Source organism: Haplochromis burtoni, unplaced genomic scaffold, assembly GCF_018398535.1.
Source record: "Haplochromis burtoni strain Fernald_Lab_line unplaced genomic scaffold, NCSU_Asbu1 Contig_736, whole genome shotgun sequence".
In the NCBI taxonomy this organism is placed as follows: Eukaryota; Metazoa; Chordata; class Actinopteri; order Cichliformes; family Cichlidae; genus Haplochromis; species Haplochromis burtoni.
The window spans coordinates 30,233-54,590 of NW_024583097.1; the positions used below are offsets into that span (position 1 = coordinate 30,233).

General features: G+C 40.4%; 1 protein-coding gene across 1 annotated transcript in view; it reads right to left on the bottom strand.

Annotated features, from left to right (window-relative positions):
- Positions 1-24,358, bottom strand: part of afap1 (actin filament associated protein 1) — a gene marked incomplete at its 5' end in the record, with an annotated part of 65,021 nt that overhangs the window by 28,389 nt on the left and 12,274 nt on the right. Inside the window, 5 exon segments of the mRNA XM_042215494.1 lie at positions 1,011-1,086; positions 2,141-2,227; positions 6,344-6,523; positions 6,613-6,824; positions 6,973-7,081. Coding sequence (XP_042071428.1) covers positions 1,011-1,086; positions 2,141-2,227; positions 6,344-6,523; positions 6,613-6,824; positions 6,973-7,081 — 664 coding nt within the window.

The window sequence follows — 24,358 nt, forward strand, 5'->3', positions numbered from 1 at the left end:
GCTTTGTGAAACCGAAAACCCAGAGTTTTCGTTAACTCAGGGTATACTTACTCAGATTTTCCACTAAACCGGCTTCCTGAAACAGGGCCCAGATCTCATAATTTCATGGAAGCAACACAGAAAAATGTCTTGCACAACCAAATGTTTTCAAATCTCGAAACCCAATTGGTTGTTAGACTTTAAATCAACTGCTGGTGGGAAATTTGTTTCAGATACAATTCTGGAAAAATTCACCAATCTAAACAGAGCAAAAAAACAAGAGTGTTAAATTTTAGTTGACAATCCAAATAACTGAGCTGACAAGTAAAATGAGTTTTCTCTCCCAGAAGAATTTTGCCAGCTGAGAAAACACACGGTAAATAATCTGAGAATATTTCAACGGTATCTCTTTGTTTTGGCTTTTAGTTGAGTGAGGAAAGACCATCCCCATGTAAAAGCATGTTAAATAAATCCAAATGCTCATTCTTCAGCCTTCAATAAAGGCTGACCTTTCCACAGCTTGCAGAGATTCCTCTCTGAATTATGAGGGAGATTACGTGAGAAAGACAGCCATTCAGCCTGAGAACAATTCTTTACGGTTCCAAGAAACACCAGTTTTAATAACTCCTGTCCCTCACTGAATTTTATTATTGATGTTGTACTGTGCCATGGGGCTATGATTAAAGGTACTATGTGAATGCAATGTGATCGGAATGGCACTATGAAAACAAGCTTTTAGCTCAATCACACAGTCTTCATTAGATTGTTCATCTGTCATGGATCTGTTGACATGCAAGCTCAAAGCTGATTTTATTTAATCCATGGCATCCAGATGAAAAGATACTTTCTGTTTGGCACCATAAAGGGCAACTACTGGTCTTCATTCACCTTGACCAGAGATCCAGAATTGCAGTTGTTGTAGTTGTTGTTACTCATAACACAGAGATTGTTCAGACCTTTTTGTTTTAAGCACAAACTAAAATGGATGAAAATGATTTATTTCTGGTAGCAACTGTCGTTGTGACTCTCACCTTGGTCCTTGCAGTCGCTGTGACCGTTCTCATGGGTTGCTTCCCCATCTGAGCTTGGCCTGTCACACGATGTCTTCTGGAGGCAGGACAACCACAGAGAAAAAAAGAAGAAGAAAGAAAAGAATGGGTGTACAGGAAGGTACATAGTGAACAAAACTGTACTTTCCTGAGGACAGACAAGTCAAGAAGCTAATCAACACAGCTAATTACACTGCAGTAACATCTGCAACATGTTACAGATGAGATTAGGCTGGGCTTACGTTTGCCATGCCAAGTTGGAAGAGGTTTGTCAGGCACACATACATGTGCCGAGTGCAGTTTGTCCACAGTGATTTTACCTGCTTTTTCCCATGAAATCCAAATTTCCTGTCTGTGCCATATAGAAGTAAATGTTTTTAGACACCGCCTGAAAACATACTGTGATTTTGAAAATACAAGGTTATGTCTACAAGAATACATTCATCTAAGGAGTTTTGGAACCAAATAATCTATTATTGACGTTTGAAAATTTATTGGCTAAGGCCAATAGCCTTATGTCATCTTTCTCCTTCCTGTGTTCATTGGAAAGGCAGTAGTGTGTTAACAGAAAAAAAAGAAAATTGCTCATAAGAAGCAAGTGTCTGCTTCAAAAAACAGCAACAAATCCTGGTTTAACAGATTAAGTACGTGTAACCTTTTATTGACACTGGAAGCACATTTTATTAAACTAAACTGGTGTTAATTACAGTGGGAAGACAGATATTTGATTCAAAACACTGCTATTCCATGAAGTTATCTATTGCACAAATAATAGTAAGCCAAGGCTAATAAATTAAGGTACCATCTGAATGACATCACGCACAATATATATATATATATTATATAGTATATAATATTTTATTATAGATAGATAGATATATATATATATAGATAGATAGATAGATAGATAGATAGATAGATAGATAGATAGATAGATAGATAGATAGATAGATAGCTAGATAGATAGATAGATAGATATATAAAACCGCAAATCGCAAATCTTCTACCAACCTGAAACCTGATTCAAACCCTACAAAAGCAACGCTTAATAACAAAATACAACAAGCTGTTAAAATGACTATCATCTATCAGTGTGAGTGTGTTCTGTTTACCTTTTCCAGTTCAGGTTTATGCACTGGAGATCCAGATCCAACTCCATCCAAATCTATGCTCCCATTAACACACACCTCTCTCATCACCTAGGAACACCACAAGGAAATACGCCATTAGCTAACGTGGCTGCCATTCACATTAAACAAGTCCACAGTCACACATTTGATTGCCGCTGTGGGAGATCAGATGCCGCCATCTGTAACGGCTCCTGACTGCTGATCATACCATGTGGGTGGATTCCTAATTTAAAAATCCTAAAATATTTCCTCGCTGAATTGCCACATGATTAAGAAGCTCATTCCTTCAGTCTAGAAGGTTTGACTGGGGTAATGCAGGCCACATGTATGGTGAACTCTCTCACATCTCATCATGCTACTGAATCACAGCCAAGGGAGCAACAAGCAGTGCATGAACTGCAGGAGGGAGAGCATGCATGCATGTGGTGTGTGGCAGTAGTTGGTGGTGGGGTGGGGGTTGGCAGGTCTGTAACAAACATGAGACACAAAGACTTTGCCTGCATTCATGGAATCCATACACAATAAGGTCCAGTAGGGGTGAATGAGATCTGCAGAGCTGTGAATAGGGCGCCAGCGTGCTTTACCATGACCTCATTGGATGTCTGACCTGGCAACCCACCATGGGATCTGGCAATCCCAGACATGTGGCAGTGACAGAGAGTGCAGATGAACAGTGGGTATAGCAAAATGAGATTTCAGTTGAACCGCTGTGTGCGCAAGTTGGCTAATGCACTCCCTGACACACATGCAGAACACACACACACACACACACCACACTTCACACACACACACACACACACACACACACACACACACACACACACACACAAACTCCCACTCGTCTGAACCATCTCTGGCTGCGCTGGGCTCCTCAACTCATTGGTTTTGGCTTGGAAGGAGCATAACTGGGTTTCGTGGGGGAAATGACAGGCTGTGGCTCCATGGGTTTGGCTCTGAGAGCAGCTAAGAGGCCAGAGAATGGGATAGACAGCAACATCATGTCTATCTTTCCTTCGGAGGGCTTTTGCTGCCATGCCAGTGTACTACGTAGGTCTGATAATGCACTACAAATCAAAAAGAGGAGGAGGTGGTGAGACTGGAGGCTATAACTATGGGTGCTGAAACACAACTTGCAATAAAAAAGAAAATAGTGTTGACTGATGACTTGTTGCTCATTGCTTGTTCACCTCCTTGCAGTGCACATTTTGCAATTTTATGGTATAAAAACAGCTTGATTTCTTTACAGATGAAGCAACTTGAAGCATTTAATAGACGTGAAACCCATTCTTTACAATGTCTGCAAACCTACAAATGGCTGTCCCTCCATGACCCTGGTTCTCTTCCTGTTAAAAGGGATTTGAAATAAAGTTTTCTGTCTGTCTGTCTGTTTGTTTGTCTGGCAAAAGATAAAAGAAAAAAATGATATAATCAACCAACACAAACCTTTTGTTTTCTGAGTGATTGCTTTTGGCAGCACTTATCCAATTGATGCAAAAAAACAAAAACAAAACTAAAAATAAACTAATCTGTCTGTCTCAGGGTTTGTTTGGTTTTTTTGGTTTTTGGTTTTTTTTACAATTCATTGAGGCCTATTTTAAAGGCTCATGCTGGAATAGTTGCATTACAGCTCAAGCTATAAATGTATTGTAAATGCTTATCTTGAAAGTGATGAAGGCATTGCCATGCACAGGACAACCATACACTGTCAAGGAGTTTGCACAAGGGGTTGGACTGTAATGGAAACTTGAGCAGATAAGCTGTGACTAACACTGCACATTCCACTTACTTCCCCCAAAATTTATGCAGGCAAAGAAAAGAAAAGAGAAGTTAGTCAGTCAGCGAGACAAAGAAATGAGGTCAGACTATATCAGCAGGCAAAGATGAAGACAAAGAAGGAGTTAGGGCGTGGGGAATCCATACAATTAAAAAACACTGAAAAGGAAAATGAAGCAATGACACAATATGGACATGTGTGCTCCATAAACACATCGTTAGCCTACAGGGTCTGGGAGAGTCATTATTGTAAACTATGGGCTTTGGAAAGCCTCAGGTACTCTCCCAGCTTTCCCTTCACCCTGCTTTCTTTCATTTCTTTCCTCTCCTTCTTTTGTGGAGCAAAGCAGAGCTGCTCCTTCTGTTGAATCCGATGACTTCTATTTCACATGCTGACTTCATGCTGACTTCTATTTCACTGTTGGCCAGTGGGGGAAAAATATCCAAATAAATTTGAACTTCTTTGATTCAGATCGATAATATTCAAGAATGACTGTTACTGAAGCTCAATGTCTCTCTGGGTAAAAGATGAGCTTGTGAGAGGTGGACAAAAAACACAAAGCTCAAGAGACAAAAATAAATTTAAGGGGGAACAACGAATACTTAAAATATCCAAAAACAGTCTCAATTACTATTTTTTCCTTCTTCTTTTAATAACCTGTCCTGTCCAGCAGTTTTGAATTGTAGTCTGCATGTTCAGTTGTGGCAACCACAAAGAGACAAAGAGGGAGGGGGGCAGCAGACACACTGGGACATATCCACTTTGTGTGACTTGATGCCACTCTTACACACCCCACAGCTGAAGGGAACACAGACCAGCCAAGGAACGTAACCCTGCATGTAACAAAGCCAACTGTAGTGGCATGACGAACTACATGTGCATCAATTAAGTAAACAAAAAATCCCAGAGCAATTGCTAGAGTTACAAAATACCTGCCACGGCACTATCAGTTCAATTTGTTTCCACAATCCCGACACCTGACTAAATATGTGTCCAGACCCAGTTTCTCCAAGCAACAATTTGTGCACTCATTACCATCACTCGGATGGTTGAGGGATTTGTATATTTTCATGGGTCTGGTTGAAACCGCCTGCAGATACTTCAGCCCCCCGATGAGGTTACCTGCACCAGCCAATCAATAAACAACATCTAATTACCATGCCGAGCAAGTAATTGAATCAAGAAGAAAAAATCCAAACTGTTTGGGTCTTTGTTTCCTGACTGCAATAAACATGCTACAGCTGAAACTTCCAGAGAAAGACCAAAAGGAAACACTGCATATAGTAAGACTGGTGTTTCCATCAGTACATGGGGAAAATATGCTTGAGGGATTGTTTTCTTAACAAGGAGGAAAACAAGAAGACAAATCACATATTCAAGTCTAAAAGTCCACTGGAACTGCTGGAGGCCACAAATGTTTATAAAAAATACCATCACACAAATGCGCTAGGAGGCATCTTAAAATAGCACACGATAGGTTGTTGAGAAACCATAAATTTCAGGAGATACATATGAGATCTGAAGGGAGCAGAGATGAGAGGGAAGAATGTGGGGTGGGGGTTTCCTTTTAAAACAAAAAGACCAGATGACACCCACCATCAATGTAACTGAAACAGACAGAGCACAGAGGTGCTCTCCAACAACAAATGGTTGCAGGGATAGAAAAGCAGTACCGGAGCTTATTTGATGTCAGCGGGGCGGGTTTGTTTTGTGGACTTGTTGAGCTGCCAGAAGGAAAGATCAGAGAGTGAAAGAGAAGACAGGGGAAGGAAGGGGGGGAGTCTGTGAGAGAGAAGCAGAAGAAAGGACTCAGAGGACTGCAAACCAAACATCTCCACATGAGAGAGAAACCAGCAGAACCACCTGTTCACAACAAACCAGTCATACAATACGAGGAAAAGGCCCATCCTGAGGAAGAAAGCCAAGACAGTTACACCCTTTATTCTTTAAAAGTAACTTGAACCCACTCTCTAAAACATGTGAAAGCAACTTAAAGGCTGATCCCAAGATATTTTAGATGTTCAGCAATCAAGTAAAGCTAGTAAAGCTCCAAGAAAAGCTAGTATGCTGCACTGGTGTTCTTGTCAGCTTCAAAGTTGGGCCACACAGAATGCTCTTATCTACTGATTAACTCTTTACCCCTTAAAAGCCTGCCAGGCATAACCTTTGAAGTTCTCTTCTCAACTGAGTCGTTTGAGTAGAAAAAAAAAGACTGGGTGTGCACCCTTGAAAAATCCGGAAACTATTCTAATGGTCGTCAAACCACAACTTTATTGATACATATCAATAAAGATGTCAAAGCTCGTCATTATTGGTACAAATTCCATCTTTATGGGAAAAAGAGTTCAAACAAACACCGTCTCTATCCAGTGTGATGGTAAAAGCAGTAGTTTTGAGATTTATTGATGTACCTTAAGCCACTCCTCGGCCTGTTCTTTGCTCTGCACAGCCAGCACCAGGGCGTCTGCACCTTGGTGGACAATCTTTAGTTCGTGCTTCTTTTTCTTGCCATCTTTAGGGATGTGTGTGATGCTGCACACTGACAGGTTCAGCTCCATTTGGGGAGTGTGGTCTTTGGAGGATTTGTAACACTGCATGGAGAGAAAGATTCTGTTTGTAGTGCAGTTTATGCTCACCATTTGTACGTACACAGACAGTAACATGCCTGAGTTTTTCTCACCAGCAGTTTGTTGTCTTTGATGACACATAGGAGTTTGGTCCACTGGCCGAAGCGCTTCTTGCGCAGCAGGAATGCACAAATCCGGGCGTCCTTCACGAGGTCCATGGACGCTTCCTCAGAGGGCCACTGGTGACGCATCTTCTGGCTCTTCCCATCCTCCTCTTCCTCATCGTACGACTCATAGGAACTGCTCATGGCATCCGAGTCATAGTCTGAGAGGGCATGAATAGACTGCCCTTCATTTTATATTCAAATCAGGTAACGCAAAAACTTGGGACACACTCACTTTTTTCTTCAGAAGTCTGTAACATAACTACTGTTACATGATTGATGTGTTTTATACATTAGCTTGTCACTTACTGGAGGTGATGTATTCTGGAGCCTTTCCAGGACCTAAAGGAACCGCTTCCTCATAGTAGCCTTCTGGAAGAGATGAGCTGGGCAGGGGAGGGGGCCCGTTATTTGGAGTCTGCAGAGTGAACACAGGTTTCCTCTACTTTTAATAATGAAACTTCAAATGACATTTTAGCTGCTTTGAAACATGGCACTGAACTGATCTGGTCTAGAACCTTCAATCATTTCAGCACTTGCAATTCAACTGACAAAACAACAGCCCTCTACATTAACACTCACCAGGCACATCAATTGCTTTCATTCATGACGCCTGGCTCTTCTGTGCAGAGATGTTTTTTCAAACAAAAATGCTATACACTATTCCTGGGATTATTTCCTTTATTTCCTCTCATCATCAATAATGAGAGGAGATAAAAGACCAGTTTTACATTCAAATGTATCAATATTTTCATACATTCTCATTCATACAAAACTCGATCCATCATGCCTCAAACACAAAGGGGAATTAAGGATACCAGCCATGATCTTTTGTCTTCAGTCTTTAAAGGTGGTGACGATAATTCAAAATGATTAATCTCCCCATCTGCCTTTAATCACTGTCAGAACTACAAAAAGGAAGTAATTAGCTGCTGTAACATGAAGAAGGAGATATTGTTCTGGTCCAAGACAACTTAGAGGAAGCCATTAACAATGTTATCAGTGCAGCATTGAGCCTACTTCATTACTAAGTGTCGCTTAATAGACACTAACAGAGCAAAACAGAGGCACAGTGGTTGCCGTTGTTTTGCTGAGGAGTCTTTCACTTTTCAGGTCAAAATCAGAAAATATTAGGTAGAAAGATGAGACAATATAATTAGACAGTGTCTGAAAGAGAAAACAAGAAAGTGTCGGTTAAAGAAATCAAATCCGAAGTTGTGTTAAAGACACTAAAAATGGCTGAAATTATACCAACAGAAAGATACTGACATAATTCCACAATGATTAACTGTGGTCTTAAATGGAGTTAAAATATTTTCATGCCATTATACTGCAGAGCTCATGAGCAGTGAAGCTGAAGGGTGGGGGTGAGACGTGCTTTGTTTGGACGTGTTCTCGTTGGCACTGCACAGTCCCACAAATCTAGTCAACAGGGTGAGGGATCAACTGCGCAGCCTGACGTGATCCATCTTGGCTGCGTCGCACTTCTCAGACGTTTCACCTCGTACTAAAACAGCACTGTGGCTACAAACATCAAATCTGATAATGTGGTTTAACACTGGAACAAATAGCTTAGTGGCCGGCATACGTCAATGTACATATATTTTTTCCATTGCTGTGGAGTTGGGAGTTTTTGAAAGTTCCCCATGGAGTGCTACGACTTCTGTGGAACAGCTTTTTGATGAGTGTGTCCTTGTTTAATGGATTCTGAGGTTCTCTATTTTGATGTTGGTGATGTCACATAAGTAGTAATATAGATGTTTTCATAACGCTTTAAAAACATAACCCTTCTTTTAAATCACTAATATGACCCAGGTGAGTGTAGCATAGCTTATTAATGTTTCTTCTAGAGCCTCAGTTTAATAAGCAGCCTACACAGAATACAAGCCAGAGAAACTGAAACTGCATGACATGTTGTCAAGTTGTAAAGACCTTATAAGGCCACACTCTAAGCGTCCCTGAAAGCACTTTTAAAAAAGACCAAGCCTGGCTGCTATGGCTGCACACTTATGGAAAACCTCGTTGATTTCCCTTTTTATTTTCTTTACTGATGGTATTGCCGATTTTCCAGTTATAGATGGGAGAAACATCATAAGTGCAGTCTAAGTCTATGTACTATGGGCCATAGGTTACAGCCGGCCCAATCAGGTGTCAGGGCTGCATTGATGTAAGCACCCATTACTGTAGCAACCTGGGACATAAAAAGGACTTGGCTCATGCTCTCAAAGCACAGAAAGTGTGTGTCACTACAACATGACAGTGCACCGTCCAACATCACAGCGTTGGTCATAATTATGGCATTTCTGTAATGAAAGAGCACTATTGAATTTTGGTTGTACATGTCTATTAGTGAATTAAGATGCCAAGAAAAAGCCAATCTGTTATTAGTATCCTGCTCGTCATTTTTATATTCTAGTATCTCTAGTGTTGAGTGGAGAGGAAAGCTGGGAGGGAGTGGGGAAGAGTTGTAGCAAAGGGGCTCGACTTGGACTTAAACCTGGGCTGTTCTGATTTTTTTTCCCTTTCTCTGGTAAGACAGTAGAAATCGTGACTCAAACATACAAACACACATATATGCTAAAAGTCACTCACTGAAGCCAAAGTATAAACTTGTGTGATGGTCTGTATCTCCATAGCAAGCTAAAATATTAGTCAAATAATCCCTTCTAAAATGCTCCAAAAGGATCCAACAGATACAGGTAGTTATAAAAATAACTTTTTAGCCCATTCGGGTTTGTTATGAAGGGGAGGAAGTACAACATCACTTTTGTACTTTTGCTTTTCACTGCTGCAAAGATAGGCATTTTAACATCGGAGTCTATGGAAATTGACTGAAGCCAGCCTCAAAAAGCACCTCAAAGGACTGCAGTTTTTGCCACTTTCACGTAGGCTTAATTTGTTTTTATTTGTCATTTGTTGAGCAGGAAGAGTGAGCGCTTGTTTTCATGCAGAGTACGTCCCGGATCAAAATGCGGTACAATCGTCGTCGTCTTTTTTTTTTTTTTTAAATCGTTGTCATTTGGAAATGAGATCGCACATAAGTATGAATCGAGATCGCGATTTTCTAACGATTAATCGTGCAGCCCTAGTGTCAATGCTCGTAAAACGTTTAACACGTCACTAACACCAGAGATGGGCAGTAACGCGTTACTGTAATCTGATTACTTTTTTCAAGTAACGAGTAAAGTAAGGGATTACTATTGCAAAAACGGTAATTAGATTACCGTTACTTTCCCGTAGGAAGCTGCGTTACTGCGTTACTAAAACCGTGATTTTTTTGCGAGAATGTCTCATGACAGTGACGTAAGCGAGTGCGCCGTTAGTGACAACAGCTGTGTGCAGATCAACAATGGATCATATATCGAGTGCAGGAGAGAGTATGAGCGTGCAGCGTTTAAAGCGTGGAAGTACTGACCTTACTTTGAGTTTGATTCCATAAAAAGTGACAAAAACATTAGTGTCCGTTGTGCGTGGGAAGAAAACTTCTTTTTACAGCGAAAAAACCCCTAAACTTCCAAGCAAGCACCGAGTGCGCAACGACGTAATGGGAAACTCACAGAGAAACTCGCGGATTCTTCAGACGCACTGCGGCACACCTGCACCAGGGTAAACCTCGCCTACCGCCACTCCTGCTTTACAGGTGAAAATAGAGCAACAGGACCGCTATTTCTGCTGTGTTTTACTTGCATCTATTTGAAAGACTGAGTGTAAACACAAAAAAAAAATATTTTATGTGCTGGAATGTGCAGAAAATAGGTTTAAATATTAAACAAATTTCTTCCAGTCAGAAAATGTTGCATATAATTAAATATTTGCTTGATGCATAAAGTTAAAAGATTAAAACTAATAAAACAAGTTTTAAAAAGAGACTTTTCATCTGATTACATTTTGTATGATGGATTATGTAGAAAAAGTAGAATTGGGCTGAAAGATCTATCGCTTTATCACCTCTTCAGGTTGTAAATCGTGTTTTTAAAAAGTAACTAAATAACTAAGTAATTAATTACTTTTGAAAATAAGTAATCAGTAAAGGAATGGGATTACTTTTTTGGGGAAGTAATCAGTAATTAGTTACTGATTACTTTTTCAAGTAACTTGACCAACACTGACTAACACTGAAAACATAATATTGGCGAAATTCTTATGTTAATAACTGAGCCAAGCCAACTCTTCATCCTTGAAACATTAGAAGAAATGAGGCATTTTGGGTCGAAAAGATGAAATATAAACACTTAAAAACAAAATAATCAATTATAAATTATTCAAAGTTCTGGGACCTGACACTTTCATTCATGAGGTTTTCCTTTCTCAAGCCAAACCACAGTTCCCCATCCACCTGTTAATGTTCAGATGAAAAAATATCCAGTTTGTGTTATCTGAAATTCATTTTTGTTGAGCAAACCAAGTTTCCTTTTCTTCACCCCAAACACACCCTCATCTTCACCCCTAATCCTTGTTGTTCATCCTCCCCACGTCTCCTTTTTCATCTATAAGTCAAGTGTCTGGCTGGGCCTCTAGCAGAAATCTTATTGCATCTCCTCTGGGGAAACAGCAGTTTGGTGAACTCACTTTTTGGCATGGATGTGCTGCCCTGTTAAACGCCAGCAACACTAGCGTTCTCCACCCTAGCCCAGCCCTAAAAAAACAAAGGAAAAAATGTCTCCCTGGAGAAGAAGACAGAAAGAAAAGAAAGGCAGAGAAAGAAAAAGAATGAAAGCACTCTGCCCAGACAGTCTAACAACAGGGAATAATATATGGTTTAGAAACTTGACTTGTTTGTGCTGGTGGAGAAAGACTTTTGATATGGAAACTGCAGCGCCATATCTCACATCACAATAACTTCCTTTTAAAGACCCTTGAGCAGCAATAACACCATTAATAATCACACAGAAGTCGATTGTTTGGCTAAGCATTTTGCCTGAGTGCAGTATCACACCAGCGAGAATGTGACCCCATGACACTGCAATAACTCCAAGCTTGGAGGTGAAGAAAGAGCATTAGCACACATGAAACACACAAACGCACACACGTGTACAAATATACACCTGTGCACTTACACAAGTCACAGCACAACATCTTAGCTGTATCACACAAATGACCTGAAGCTTAACTACACTGCAATACAGGAGCACAATGAAGATGAGCTGACTGTTGTCACAATGTATATAACCCATCTGTTAACCATAAACAAATGAAAAACACACACACTCCATGTTCACATGGAGAACATGGCAGATCATTTGTTCCACAGATTTCTAAAACAGCCTGTTGTGATTGTGACTTAACATAATGTTTTTAATATTAGATCAGAACTGAGAGCATGTCCGCGATGTGCACATGCGTAATATATGGCCTGAGGATGTTATTCAAATAACTTATAGATTGTGCTGAGAAACGGTAACGTTCGCACAGAAACTCATCAGGAAATGATAAAATGTCCAAACGCGATCTGATCACTCTCTCCCGGCGGAGAGCTCTGCGGAGAATTTGGGCTTCACGATCTACTGGCTCTTCAAGGAAGGGACACGCCATGTCTGACACTTCCTACTGTCAGGTTTCCGACAAAGGGGCGGAGACAGTCAGGGTTAGTTGTAGTAAACCTGCTAGGGGGCAGGTTAGCTTCACGGAGTGTGTCGTCATAGTGACTCACTCAGGCTTCAGCTGAACTCGCTTTGTGAAACCGAAAACCCAGAGTTTTCGTTAACTCAGGGTATACTTACTCAGTTTTTCCACTAAACCGGCTTCCTGAAACAGGGCCCAGATCTCATAATTTCATGGAAGCAACACAGAAAAATGTCTTGCACAACCAAATGTTTTCAAATCTCGAAACCCAATTGGTTGTTAGACTTTAAATCAACTGCTGGTGGGAAATTTGTTTCAGATACAATTCTGGAAAAATTCACCAATCTAAACAGAGCAAAAAAACAAGAGTGTTAAATTTTAGTTGACAATCCAAATAACTGAGCTGACAAGTAAAATGAGTTTTCTCTCCCAGAAGAATTTTGCCAGCTGAGAAAACACACGGTAAATAATCTGAGAATATTTCAACGGTATCTCTTTGTTTTGGCTTTTAGTTGAGTGAGGAAAGACCATCCCCATGTAAAAGCATGTTAAATAAATCCAAATGCTCATTCTTCAGCCTTCAATAAAGGCTGACCTTTCCACAGCTTGCAGAGATTCCTCTCTGAATTATGAGGGAGATTACGTGAGAAAGACAGCCATTCAGCCTGAGAACAATTCTTTACGGTTCCAAGAAACACCAGTTTTAATAACTCCTGTCCCTCACTGAATTTTATTATTGATGTTGTACTGTGCCATGGGGCTATGATTAAAGGTACTATGTGAATGCAATGTGATCGGAATGGCACTATGAAAACAAGCTTTTAGCTCAATCACACAGTCTTCATTAGATTGTTCATCTGTCATGGATCTGTTGACATGCAAGCTCAAAGCTGATTTTATTTAATCCATGGCATCCAGATGAAAAGATACTTTCTGTTTGGCACCATAAAGGGCAACTACTGGTCTTCATTCACCTTGACCAGAGATCCAGAATTGCAGTTGTTGTAGTTGTTGTTACTCATAACACAGAGATTGTTCAGACCTTTTTGTTTTAAGCACAAACTAAAATGGATGAAAATGATTTATTTCTGGTAGCAACTGTCGTTGTGACTCTCACCTTGGTCCTTGCAGTCGCTGTGACCGTTCTCATGGGTTGCTTCCCCATCTGAGCTTGGCCTGTCACACGATGTCTTCTGGAGGCAGGACAACCACAGAGAAAAAAAGAAGAAGAAAGAAAAGAATGGGTGTACAGGAAGGTACATAGTGAACAAAACTGTACTTTCCTGAGGACAGACAAGTCAAGAAGCTAATCAACACAGCTAATTACACTGCAGTAACATCTGCAACATGTTACAGATGAGATTAGGCTGGGCTTACGTTTGCCATGCCAAGTTGGAAGAGGTTTGTCAGGCACACATACATGTGCCGAGTGCAGTTTGTCCACAGTGATTTTACCTGCTTTTTCCCATGAAATCCAAATTTCCTGTCTGTGCCATATAGAAGTAAATGTTTTTAGACACCGCCTGAAAACATACTGTGATTTTGAAAATACAAGGTTATGTCTACAAGAATACATTCATCTAAGGAGTTTTGGAACCAAATAATCTATTATTGACGTTTGAAAATTTATTGGCTAAGGCCAATAGCCTTATGTCATCTTTCTCCTTCCTGTGTTCATTGGAAAGGCAGTAGTGTGTTAACAGAAAAAAAAGAAAATTGCTCATAAGAAGCAAGTGTCTGCTTCAAAAAACAGCAACAAATCCTGGTTTAACAGATTAAGTACGTGTAACCTTTTATTGACACTGGAAGCACATTTTATTAAACTAAACTGGTGTTAATTACAGTGGGAAGACAGATATTTGATTCAAAACACTGCTATTCCATGAAGTTATCTATTGCACAAATAATAGTAAGCCAAGGCTAATAAATTAAGGTACCATCTGAATGACATCACGCACAATATAGTATATATTATATTAATATATAATATGTATATATATATATTTATTATATAGATAGTATATATAATAGATATGATAGATAGATAGATAGATAGATAGATAGATAGATAGATAGATAGATAGATAGATAGATAGATAGCTAGAATAGATAGATAGATAGATATATAAAACCGCAAATCGCAAATCTTCTACCAACCTGAAACCTGATTCAAACCCTACAAAAGCAACGCTTAATAACAAAATACAACAAGCTGTTAAAATGACTATCATCTATCAGTGTGAGTGTGTTCTGTTTACCTTTTCCAGTTCAGGTTTATGCACTGGAGATCCAGATCCAACTCCATCCAAATCTATGCTCCCATTAACACACACCTCTCTCATCACCTAGGAACACCACAAGGAAATACGCCATTAGCTAACGTGGCTGCCATTCACATTAAACAAGTCCACAGTCACACATTTGATTGCCGCTGTGGGAGATCAGATGCCGCCATCTGTAACGGCTCCTGACTGCTGATCATACCATGTGGGTGGATTCCTAATTTAAAAATCCTAAAATATTTCCTCGCTGAATTGCCACATGATTAAGAAGCTCATTCCTTCAGTCTAGAAGGTTTGACTGGGGTAATGCAGGCCACATGTATGGTGAACTCTCTCACATCTCATCATGCTACTGAATCACAGCCAAGGGAGCAACAAGCAGTGCATGAACTGCAGGAGGGAGAGCATGCATGCATGTGGTGTGTGGCAGTAGTTGGTGGTGGGGTGGGGGTTGGCAGGTCTGTAACAAACATGAGACACAAAGACTTTGCCTGCATTCATGGAATCCATACACAATAAGGTCCAGTAGGGGTGAATGAGATCTGCAGAGCTGTGAATAGGGCGCCAGCGTGCTTTACCATGACCTCATTGGATGTCTGACCTGGCAACCCACCATGGGATCTGGCAATCCCAGACATGTGGCAGTGACAGAGAGTGCAGATGAACAGTGGGTATAGCAAAATGAGATTTCAGTTGAACCGCTGTGTGCGCAAGTTGGCTAATGCACTCCCTGACACACATGCAGCACGACACACACAACACACACACACACACACTTCACACACACAGCACACACACACACAACACACACACACACACACAAAAAAAACAAAACTCCCACTCGTCTGAACCATCTCTGGCTGCGCTGGGCTCCTCAACTCATTGGTTTTGGCTTGGAAGGAGCATAACTGGGTTTCGTGGGGGAAATGACAGGCTGTGGCTCCATGGGTTTGGCTCTGAGAGCAGCTAAGAGGCCAGAGAATGGGATAGACAGCAACATCATGTCTATCTTTCCTTCGGAGGGCTTTTGCTGCCATGCCAGTGTACTACGTAGGTCTGATAATGCACTACAAATCAAAAAGAGGAGGAGGTGGTGAGACTGGAGGCTATAACTATGGGTGCTGAAACACAACTTGCAATAAAAAAGAAAATAGTGTTGACTGATGACTTGTTGCTCATTGCTTGTTCACCTCCTTGCAGTGCACATTTTGCAATTTTATGGTATAAAAACAGCTTGATTTCTTTACAGATGAAGCAACTTGAAGCATTTAATAGACGTGAAACCCATTCTTTACAATGTCTGCAAACCTACAAATGGCTGTCCCTCCATGACCCTGGTTCTCTTCCTGTTAAAAGGGATTTGAAATAAAGTTTTCTGTCTGTCTGTCTGTTTGTTTGTCTGGCAAAAGATAAAAGAAAAAAATGATATAATCAACCAACACAAACCTTTTGTTTTCTGAGTGATTGCTTTTGGCAGCACTTATCCAATTGATGCAAAAAAACAAAAACAAAACTAAAAATAAACTAATCTGTCTGTCTCAGGGTTTGTTTGGTTTTTTTGGTTTTTGGTTTTTTTTACAATTCATTGAGGCCTATTTTAAAGGCTCATGCTGGAATAGTTGCATTACAGCTCAAGCTATAAATGTATTGTAAATGCTTATCTTGAAAGTGATGAAGGCATTGCCATGCACAGGACAACCATACACTGTCAAGGAGTTTGCACAAGGGGTTGGACTGTAATGGAAACTTGAGCAGATAAGCTGTGACTAACACTGCACATTCCACTTACTTCCCCCAAAATTTATGCAGGCAAAGAAAAGAAAAGAGAAGTTAGTCAGTCAGCGAGACAAAGAAATGAGGTCAGACTATATCAGCAGGCAAAGATGAAGACAAAGAAGGAGTTAGGGCGTGGGGAATCCATACAATTAAAAAACACTGAAAAGGAAAATGAAGCAATGACACAATATGGACATGTGTGCTCCATAAACACATCGTTAGCCTACAGGGTCTGGGAGAGTCATTATTGTAAACTATGGGCTTTGGAAAGCCTCAGGTACTCTCCCAGCTTTCCCTTCACCCTGCTTTCTTTCATTTCTTTCCTCTCCTTCTTTTGTGGAGCAAAGCAGAGCTGCTCCTTCTGTTGAATCCGATGACTTCTATTTCACATGCTGACTTCATGCTGACTTCTATTTCACTGTTGGCCAGTGGGGGAAAAATATCCAAATAAATTTGAACTTCTTTGATTCAGATCGATAATATTCAAGAATGACTGTTACTGAAGCTCAATGTCTCTCTGGGTAAAAGATGAGCTTGTGAGAGGTGGACAAAAAACACAAAGCTCAAGAGACAAAAATAAATTTAAGGGGGAACAACGAATACTTAAAATATCCAAAAACAGTCTCAATTACTATTTTTTCCTTCTTCTTTTAATAACCTGTCCTGTCCAGCAGTTTTGAATTGTAGTCTGCATGTTCAGTTGTGGCAACCACAAAGAGACAAAGAAGGAGGGGGGCAGCAGACACACTGGGACATATCCACTTTGTGTGACTTGATGCCACTCTTACACACCCCACAGCTGAAGGGAACACAGACCAGCCAAGGAACGTAACCCTGCATGTAACAAAGCCAACTGTAGTGGCATGACGAACTACATGTGCATCAATTAAGTAAACAAAAAATCCCAGAGCAATTGCTAGAGTTACAAAATACCTGCCACGGCACTATCAGTTCAATTTGTTTCCACAATCCCGACACCTGACTAAATATGTGTCCAGACCCAGTTTCTCCAAGCAACAATTTGTGCACTCATTACCATCACTCGGATGGTTGAGGGATTTGTATATTTTCATGGGTCTGGTTGAAACCGCCTGCAGATACTTCAGCCCCCCGATGAGGTTACCTGCACCAGCCAATCAATAAACAACATCTAATTACCATGCCGAGCAAGTAATTGAATCAAGAAGAAAAAATCCAAACTGTTTGGGTCTTTGTTTCCTGACTGCAATAAACATGCTACAGCTGAAACTTCCAGAGAAAGACCAAAAGGAAACACTGCATATAGTAAGACTGGTGTTTCCATCAGTACATGGGGAAAATATGCTTGAGGGATTGTTTTCTTAACAAGGAGGAAAACAAGAAGACAAATCACATATTCAAGTCTAAAAGTCCACTGGAACTGCTGGAGGCCACAAATGTTTATAAAAAATACCATCACACAAATGCGCTAGGAGGCATCTTAAAATAGCACACGATAGGTTGTTGAGAAACCATAAATTTCAGGAGATACATATGAGATCTGAAGGGAGCAGAGATGAGAGGGAAGAATGTGGGGTGGGGGTTTCCTTTTAAAACAAAAAGACCAGATGACACCCACCATCAATGTAACTGAAACAGACAGAGCACAGAGGTGCTCTCCAACAACAAATGGTTGCAGGGATAGAAAAGCAGTACCGGAGCTTATTTGATGTCAGCGGGGCGGGTTTGTTTTGTGGACTTGTTGAGCTGCCAGAAGGAAAGATCAGAGAGTGAAAGAGAAGACAGGGGAAGGAAGGGGGGGAGTCTGTGAGAGAGAAGCAGAAGAAAGGACTCAGAGGACTGCAAACCAAACATCTCCACATGAGAGAGAAACCAGCAGAACCACCTGTTCACAACAAACCAGTCATACAATACGAGGAAAAGGCCCATCCTGAGGAAGAAAGCCAAGACAGTTACACCCTTTATTCTTTAAAAGTAACTTGAACCCACTCTCTAAAACATGTGAAAGCAACTTAAAGGCTGATCCCAAGATATTTTAGATGTTCAGCAATCAAGTAAAGCTAGTAAAGCTCCAAGAAAAGCTAGTATGCTGCACTGGTGTTCTTGTCAGCTTCAAAGTTGGGCCACACAGAATGCTCTTATCTACTGATTAACTCTTTACCCCTTAAAAGCCTGCCAGGCATAACCTTTGAAGTTCTCTTCTCAACTGAGTCGTTTGAGTAGAAAAAAAAAGACTGGGTGTGCACCCTTGAAAAATCCGGAAACTATTCTAATGGTCGTCAAACCACAACTTTATTGATACATATCAATAAAGATGTCAAAGCTCGTCATTATTGGTACAAATTCCATCTTTATGGGAAAAAGAGTTCAAACAAACACCGTCTCTATCCAGTGTGATGGTAAAAGCAGTAGTTTTGAGATTTATTGATGTACCTTAAGCCACTCCTCGGCCTGTTCTTTGCTCTGCACAGCCAGCACCAGGGCGTCTGCACCTTGGTGGACAATCTTTAGTTCGTGCTTCTTTTTCTTGCCATCTTTAGGGATGTGTGTGATGCTGCACACTGACAGGTTCAGCTCCATTTGGGGAGTGTGGTCTTTGGAGGATTTGTAACACTGCATGGAGAGAAAGATTCTGTTTGTAGTGCAGTTTATGCTCACCATTTGTACGTACACAGACAGTAACATGCCTGAGTTTTTCTCACCAGCAGTTTGTTGTCTTTGATGACACATAGGAGTTTGGTCCACTGGCCGAAGCGCTTCTTGCGCAGCAGGAATGCACAAATCCGGGCGTCCTTCACGAGGTCCATGGACGCTTCCTCAGAGGGCCACTGGTGACGCATCTTCTGGCTCTTCCCATCCTCCTCTTCCTCATCGTACGACTCATAGGAACTGCTCATGGCATCCGAGTCATAGTCTGAGAGGGCATGAATAGACTGCCCTTCATTTTATATTCAAATCAGGTAACGCAAAAACTTGGGACACACTCACTTTTTTCTTCAGAAGTCTGTAACATAACTACTGTTACATGATTGATGTGTTTTATATATTAGCTTGTCACTTACTGGAGGTGATGTATTCTGGAGCCTTTCCAGGACCTAAAGGAACCGCTTCCTCATAGTAGCCTTCTCGGAAGACATGAGCTGGGCAGGGGAGGGGGCCCGTTATTTGGAGTCTGCAGAGTGAACACAGGTTTCCTCTACTTTTAATAATGAAACTTCAAATGACATTTTAGCTGCTTTGAAACATGGCACTGAACTGATCTGGTCTAGAACCTTCAATCATTTCAGCACTTGCAATTCAACTGACAAAACAACAGCCCTCTACATTAACACTCACCAGGCACATCAATTGCTTTCATTCATGACGCCTGGTTCTTCTGTGCAGAGATGTTTTTTCAAACAAAAATGCTATACACTATTCCTGGGATTATTTCCTTTATTTCCTCTCATCATCAATAATGAGAGGAGATAAAAGACCAGTTTTACATTCAAATGTATCAATATTTTCATACATTCTCATTCATACAAAACTCGATCCATCATGCCTCAAACACAAAGGGGAATTAAGGATACCAGCCATGATCTTTTGTCTTCAGTCTTTAAAGGTGGTGACGATAATTCAAAATGATTAATCTCCCCATCTGCCTTTAATCACTGTCAGAACTACAAAAAGGAAGTAATTAGCTGCTGTAACATGAAGAAGGAGATATTGTTCTGGTCCAAGACAACTTAGAGGAAGCCATTAACAATGTTATCAGTGCAGCATTGAGCCTACTTCATTACTAAGTGTCGCTTAATAGACACTAACAGAGCAAAACAGAGGCACAGTGGTTGCCGTTGTTTTGCTGAGGAGTCTTTCACTTTTCAGGTCAAAATCAGAAAATATTAGGTAGAAAGATGAGACAATATAATTAGACAGTGTCTGAAAGAGAAAACAAGAAAGTGTCGGTTAAAGAAATCAAATCCGAAGTTGTGTTAAAGACACTAAAAATGGCTGAAATTATACCAACAGAAAGATACTGACATAATTCCACAATGATTAACTGTGGTCTTAAATGGAGTTAAAATATTTTCATGCCATTATACTGCAGAGCTCATGAGCAGTGAAGCTGAAGGGTGGGGGTGAGACGTGCTTTGTTTGGACGTGTTCTCGTTGGCACTGCACAGTCCCACAAATCTAGTCAACAGGGTGAGGGATCAACTGCGCAGCCTGACGTGATCCATCTTGGCTGCGTCGCACTTCTCAGACGTTTCACCTCGTACTAAAACAGCACTGTGGCTACAAACATCAAATCTGATAATGTGGTTTAACACTGGAACAAATAGCTTAGTGGCCGGCATACGTCAATGTACATATATTTTTTCCATTGCTGTGGAGTTGGGAGTTTTTGAAAGTTCCCCATGGAGTGCTACGACTTCTGTGGAACAGCTTTTTGATGAGTGTGTCCTTGTTTAATGGATTCTGAGGTTCTCTATTTTGATGTTGGTGATGTCACATAAGTAGTAATATAGATGTTTTCATAACGCTTTAAAAACATAACCCTTCTTTTAAATCACTAATATGACCCAGGTGAGTGTAGCATAGCTTATTAATGTTTCTTCTAGAGCCTCAGTTTAATAAGCAGCCTACACAGAATACAAGCCAGAGAAACTGAAACTGCATGACATGTTGTCAAGTTGTAAAGACCTTATAAGGCCACACTCTAAGCGTCCCTGAAAGCACTTTTAAAAAAGACCAAGCCTGGCTGCTATGGCTGCACACTTATGGAAAACCTCGTTGATTTCCCTTTTTATTTTCTTTACTGATGGTATTGCCGATTTTCCAGTTATAGATGGGAGAAACATCATAAGTGCAGTCTAAGTCTATGTACTATGGGCCATAGGTTACAGCCGGCCCAATCAGGTGTCAGGGCTGCATTGATGTAAGCACCCATTACTGTAGCAACCTGGGACATAAAAAGGACTTGGCTCATGCTCTCAAAGCACAGAAAGTGTGTGTCACTACAACATGACAGTGCACCGTCCAACATCACAGCGTTGGTCATAATTATGGCATTTCTGTAATGAAAGAGCACTATTGAATTTTGGTTGTACATGTCTATTAGTGAATTAAGATGCCAAGAAAAAGCCAATCTGTTATTAGTATCCTGCTCGTCATTTTTATATTCTAGTATCTCTAGTGTTGAGTGGAGAGGAAAGCTGGGAGGGAGTGGGGAAGAGTTGTAGCAAAGGGGCTCGACTTGGACTTAAACCTGGGCTGTTCTGATTTTTTTTCCCTTTCTCTGGTAAGACAGTAGAAATCGTGACTCAAACATACAAACACACATATATGCTAAAAGTCACTCACTGAAGCCAAAGTATAAACTTGTGTGATGGTCTGTATCTCCATAGCAAGCTAAAATATTAGTCAAATAATCCCTTCTAAAATGCTCCAAAAGGATCCAACAGATACAGGTAGTTATAAAAATAACTTTTTAGCCCATTCGGGTTTGTTATGAAGGGGAGGAAGTACAACATCACTTTTGTACTTTTGCTTTTCACTGCTGCAAAGATAGGCATTTTAACATCGGAGTCTATGGAAATTGACTGAAGCCAGCCTCAAAAGGCACCTCAAAGGACTGCAGTTTTTGCCACTTTCACGTAGGCTTAATTTGTTTTTATTTGTCATTTGTTGAGCAGGAAGAGTGAGCGCTTGTTTTCATGCAGAGTACGTCCCGGATCAAAATGCGGTACAATCGTCGTCGTCTTTTTTTTTTTTTTTTAAATCGTTGTCATTTGGAAATGAGATCGCACATAAGTATGAATCGAGATCGCGATTTTCTAACGATTAATCGTGCAGCCCTAGTGTCAATGCTCGTAAAACGTTTAACACGTCACTAACACCAGAGATGGGCAGTAACGCGTTACTGTAATCTGATTACTTTTTTCAAGTAACGAGTAAAGTAAGGGATTACTATTGCAAAAACGGTAATTAGATTACCGTTACTTTCCCGTAGGAATGCTGCGTTACTGCGTTACTAAAACCGTGATTTTTTTGCGAGAATGTCTCATGACAGTGACGTAAGCGAGTGCGCCGTTAGTGACAACAGCTGTGTGCAGATCAACAATGGATCATATATCGAGTGCAGGAGAGAGTATGAGCGTGCAGCGTTTAAAGCGTGGAAGTACTGACCTTACTTTGAGTTTGATTCCATAAAAAGTGACAAAAACATTAGTGTCCGTTGTGCGTGGGAAGAAAACTTCTTTTTACAGCGAAAAAACCCCTAAACTTCCAAGCAAGCACCGAGTGCGCAACGACGTAATGGGAAACTCACAGAGAAACTCGCGGATTCTTCAGACCTGCAGCTGGGCACACCTGCACCAGGGTAAACCTCTGCCTACGCCACTCCTGCTTTACAGGTGAAAATAGAGCAACAGGACGCTTGATCGTGTTTTTACTTGCATCTATTTGAAAGACTGAGTGTAAACACAAAAAAAAATATTTATGTGCTGGAATGTGCAGAAAATAGGTTTAAATATTAAACAAATTTCTTCCAGTCAGAGAATGTTGCATATAATTAAATTTTTGCTTGATGCATAAAGTTAAAAGATTAAAACTAATAAAACAAGTTTTAAAAAGAGACTTTTCCATTTGATTACATTTTGTATGATGGATTATGTCAGAAAAAGTAGAATTGGGCTGAAAGATCTATCGCTTTATCACCTATTCAGGTTGTAAATCTGTTTTTAAAAAGTAACTAAGTAACTAGTAATTATTCTTTTGAAAATAAGTAATCAGTAAAGTAATGGGATTACTTTTTGTGGGGAAGTAATCAGTAATTAGTTACTGATTACTTTTTTCAAGTAACTTGACCAACACTGACTAACACTGAAAACATAATATTGGCGAAATTCTTATGTTAATAACTGAGCCAAGCCAACTCTTCATCCTTGAAACATTAGAAGAAATGAGGCATTTTGGGTCGAAAAGATGAAATATAAACACTTAAAAACAAAATAATCAATTATAAATTATTCAAAGTTCTGGGACCTGACACTTTCATTCATGAGGTTTTCCTTTCTCAAGCCAAACCACAGTTCCCCATCCACCTGTTAATGTTCAGATGAAAAAATATCCAGTTTGTGTTATCTGAAATTCATTTTTGTTGAGCAAACCAAGTTTCCTTTTCTTCACCCCAAACACACCCTCATCTTCACCCCTAATCCTTGTTGTTCATCCTCCCCACGTCTCCTTTTTCATCTATAAGTCAAGTGTCTGGCTGGGCCTCTAGCAGAAATCTTATTGCATCTCCTCTGGGGACTCACTTTTTGGCATGGATGTGCTGCCCTGTTAAACGCCAGCAACACTAGCGTTCTCCACCCTAGCCCAGCCCTAAAAAAACAAAGGAAAAAATGTCTCCCTGGAGAAGAAGACAGAAAGAAAAGAAAGGCAGAGAAAGAAAAAGAATGAAAGCACTCTGCCCAGACAGTCTAACAACAGGGAATAATATATGGTTTAGAAACTTGACTTGTTTGTGCTGGTGGAGAAAGACTTTTGATATGGAAACTGCAGCGCCATATCTCACATCACAATAACTTCCTTTTAAAGACCCTTGAGCAGCAATAACACCATTAATAATCACACAGAAGTCGATTGTTTGGCTAAGCATTTTGCCTGAGTGCAGTATCACACCAGCGAGAATGTGACCCCATGACACTGCAATAACTCCAAGCTTGGAGGTGAAGAAAGAGCATTAGCACACATGAAACACACAAACGCACACACGTGTACAAATATACACCTGTGCACTTACACAAGTCACAGCACAACATCTTAGCTGTATCACACAAATGACCTGAAGCTTAACTACACTGCAATACAGGAGCACAATGAAGATGAGCTGACTGTTGTCACAATGTATATAACCCATCTGTTAACCATAAACAAATGAAAAACACACACACTCCATGTTCACATGGAGAACATGGCAGATCATTTGTTCCACAGATTTCTAAAACAGCCTGTTGTGATTGTGACTTAACATAATGTTTTTAATATTAGATTTTTATCATTTGGTTTTTAGTGTTTATTTAACTTGGTTCTAATGTGCTGATGCG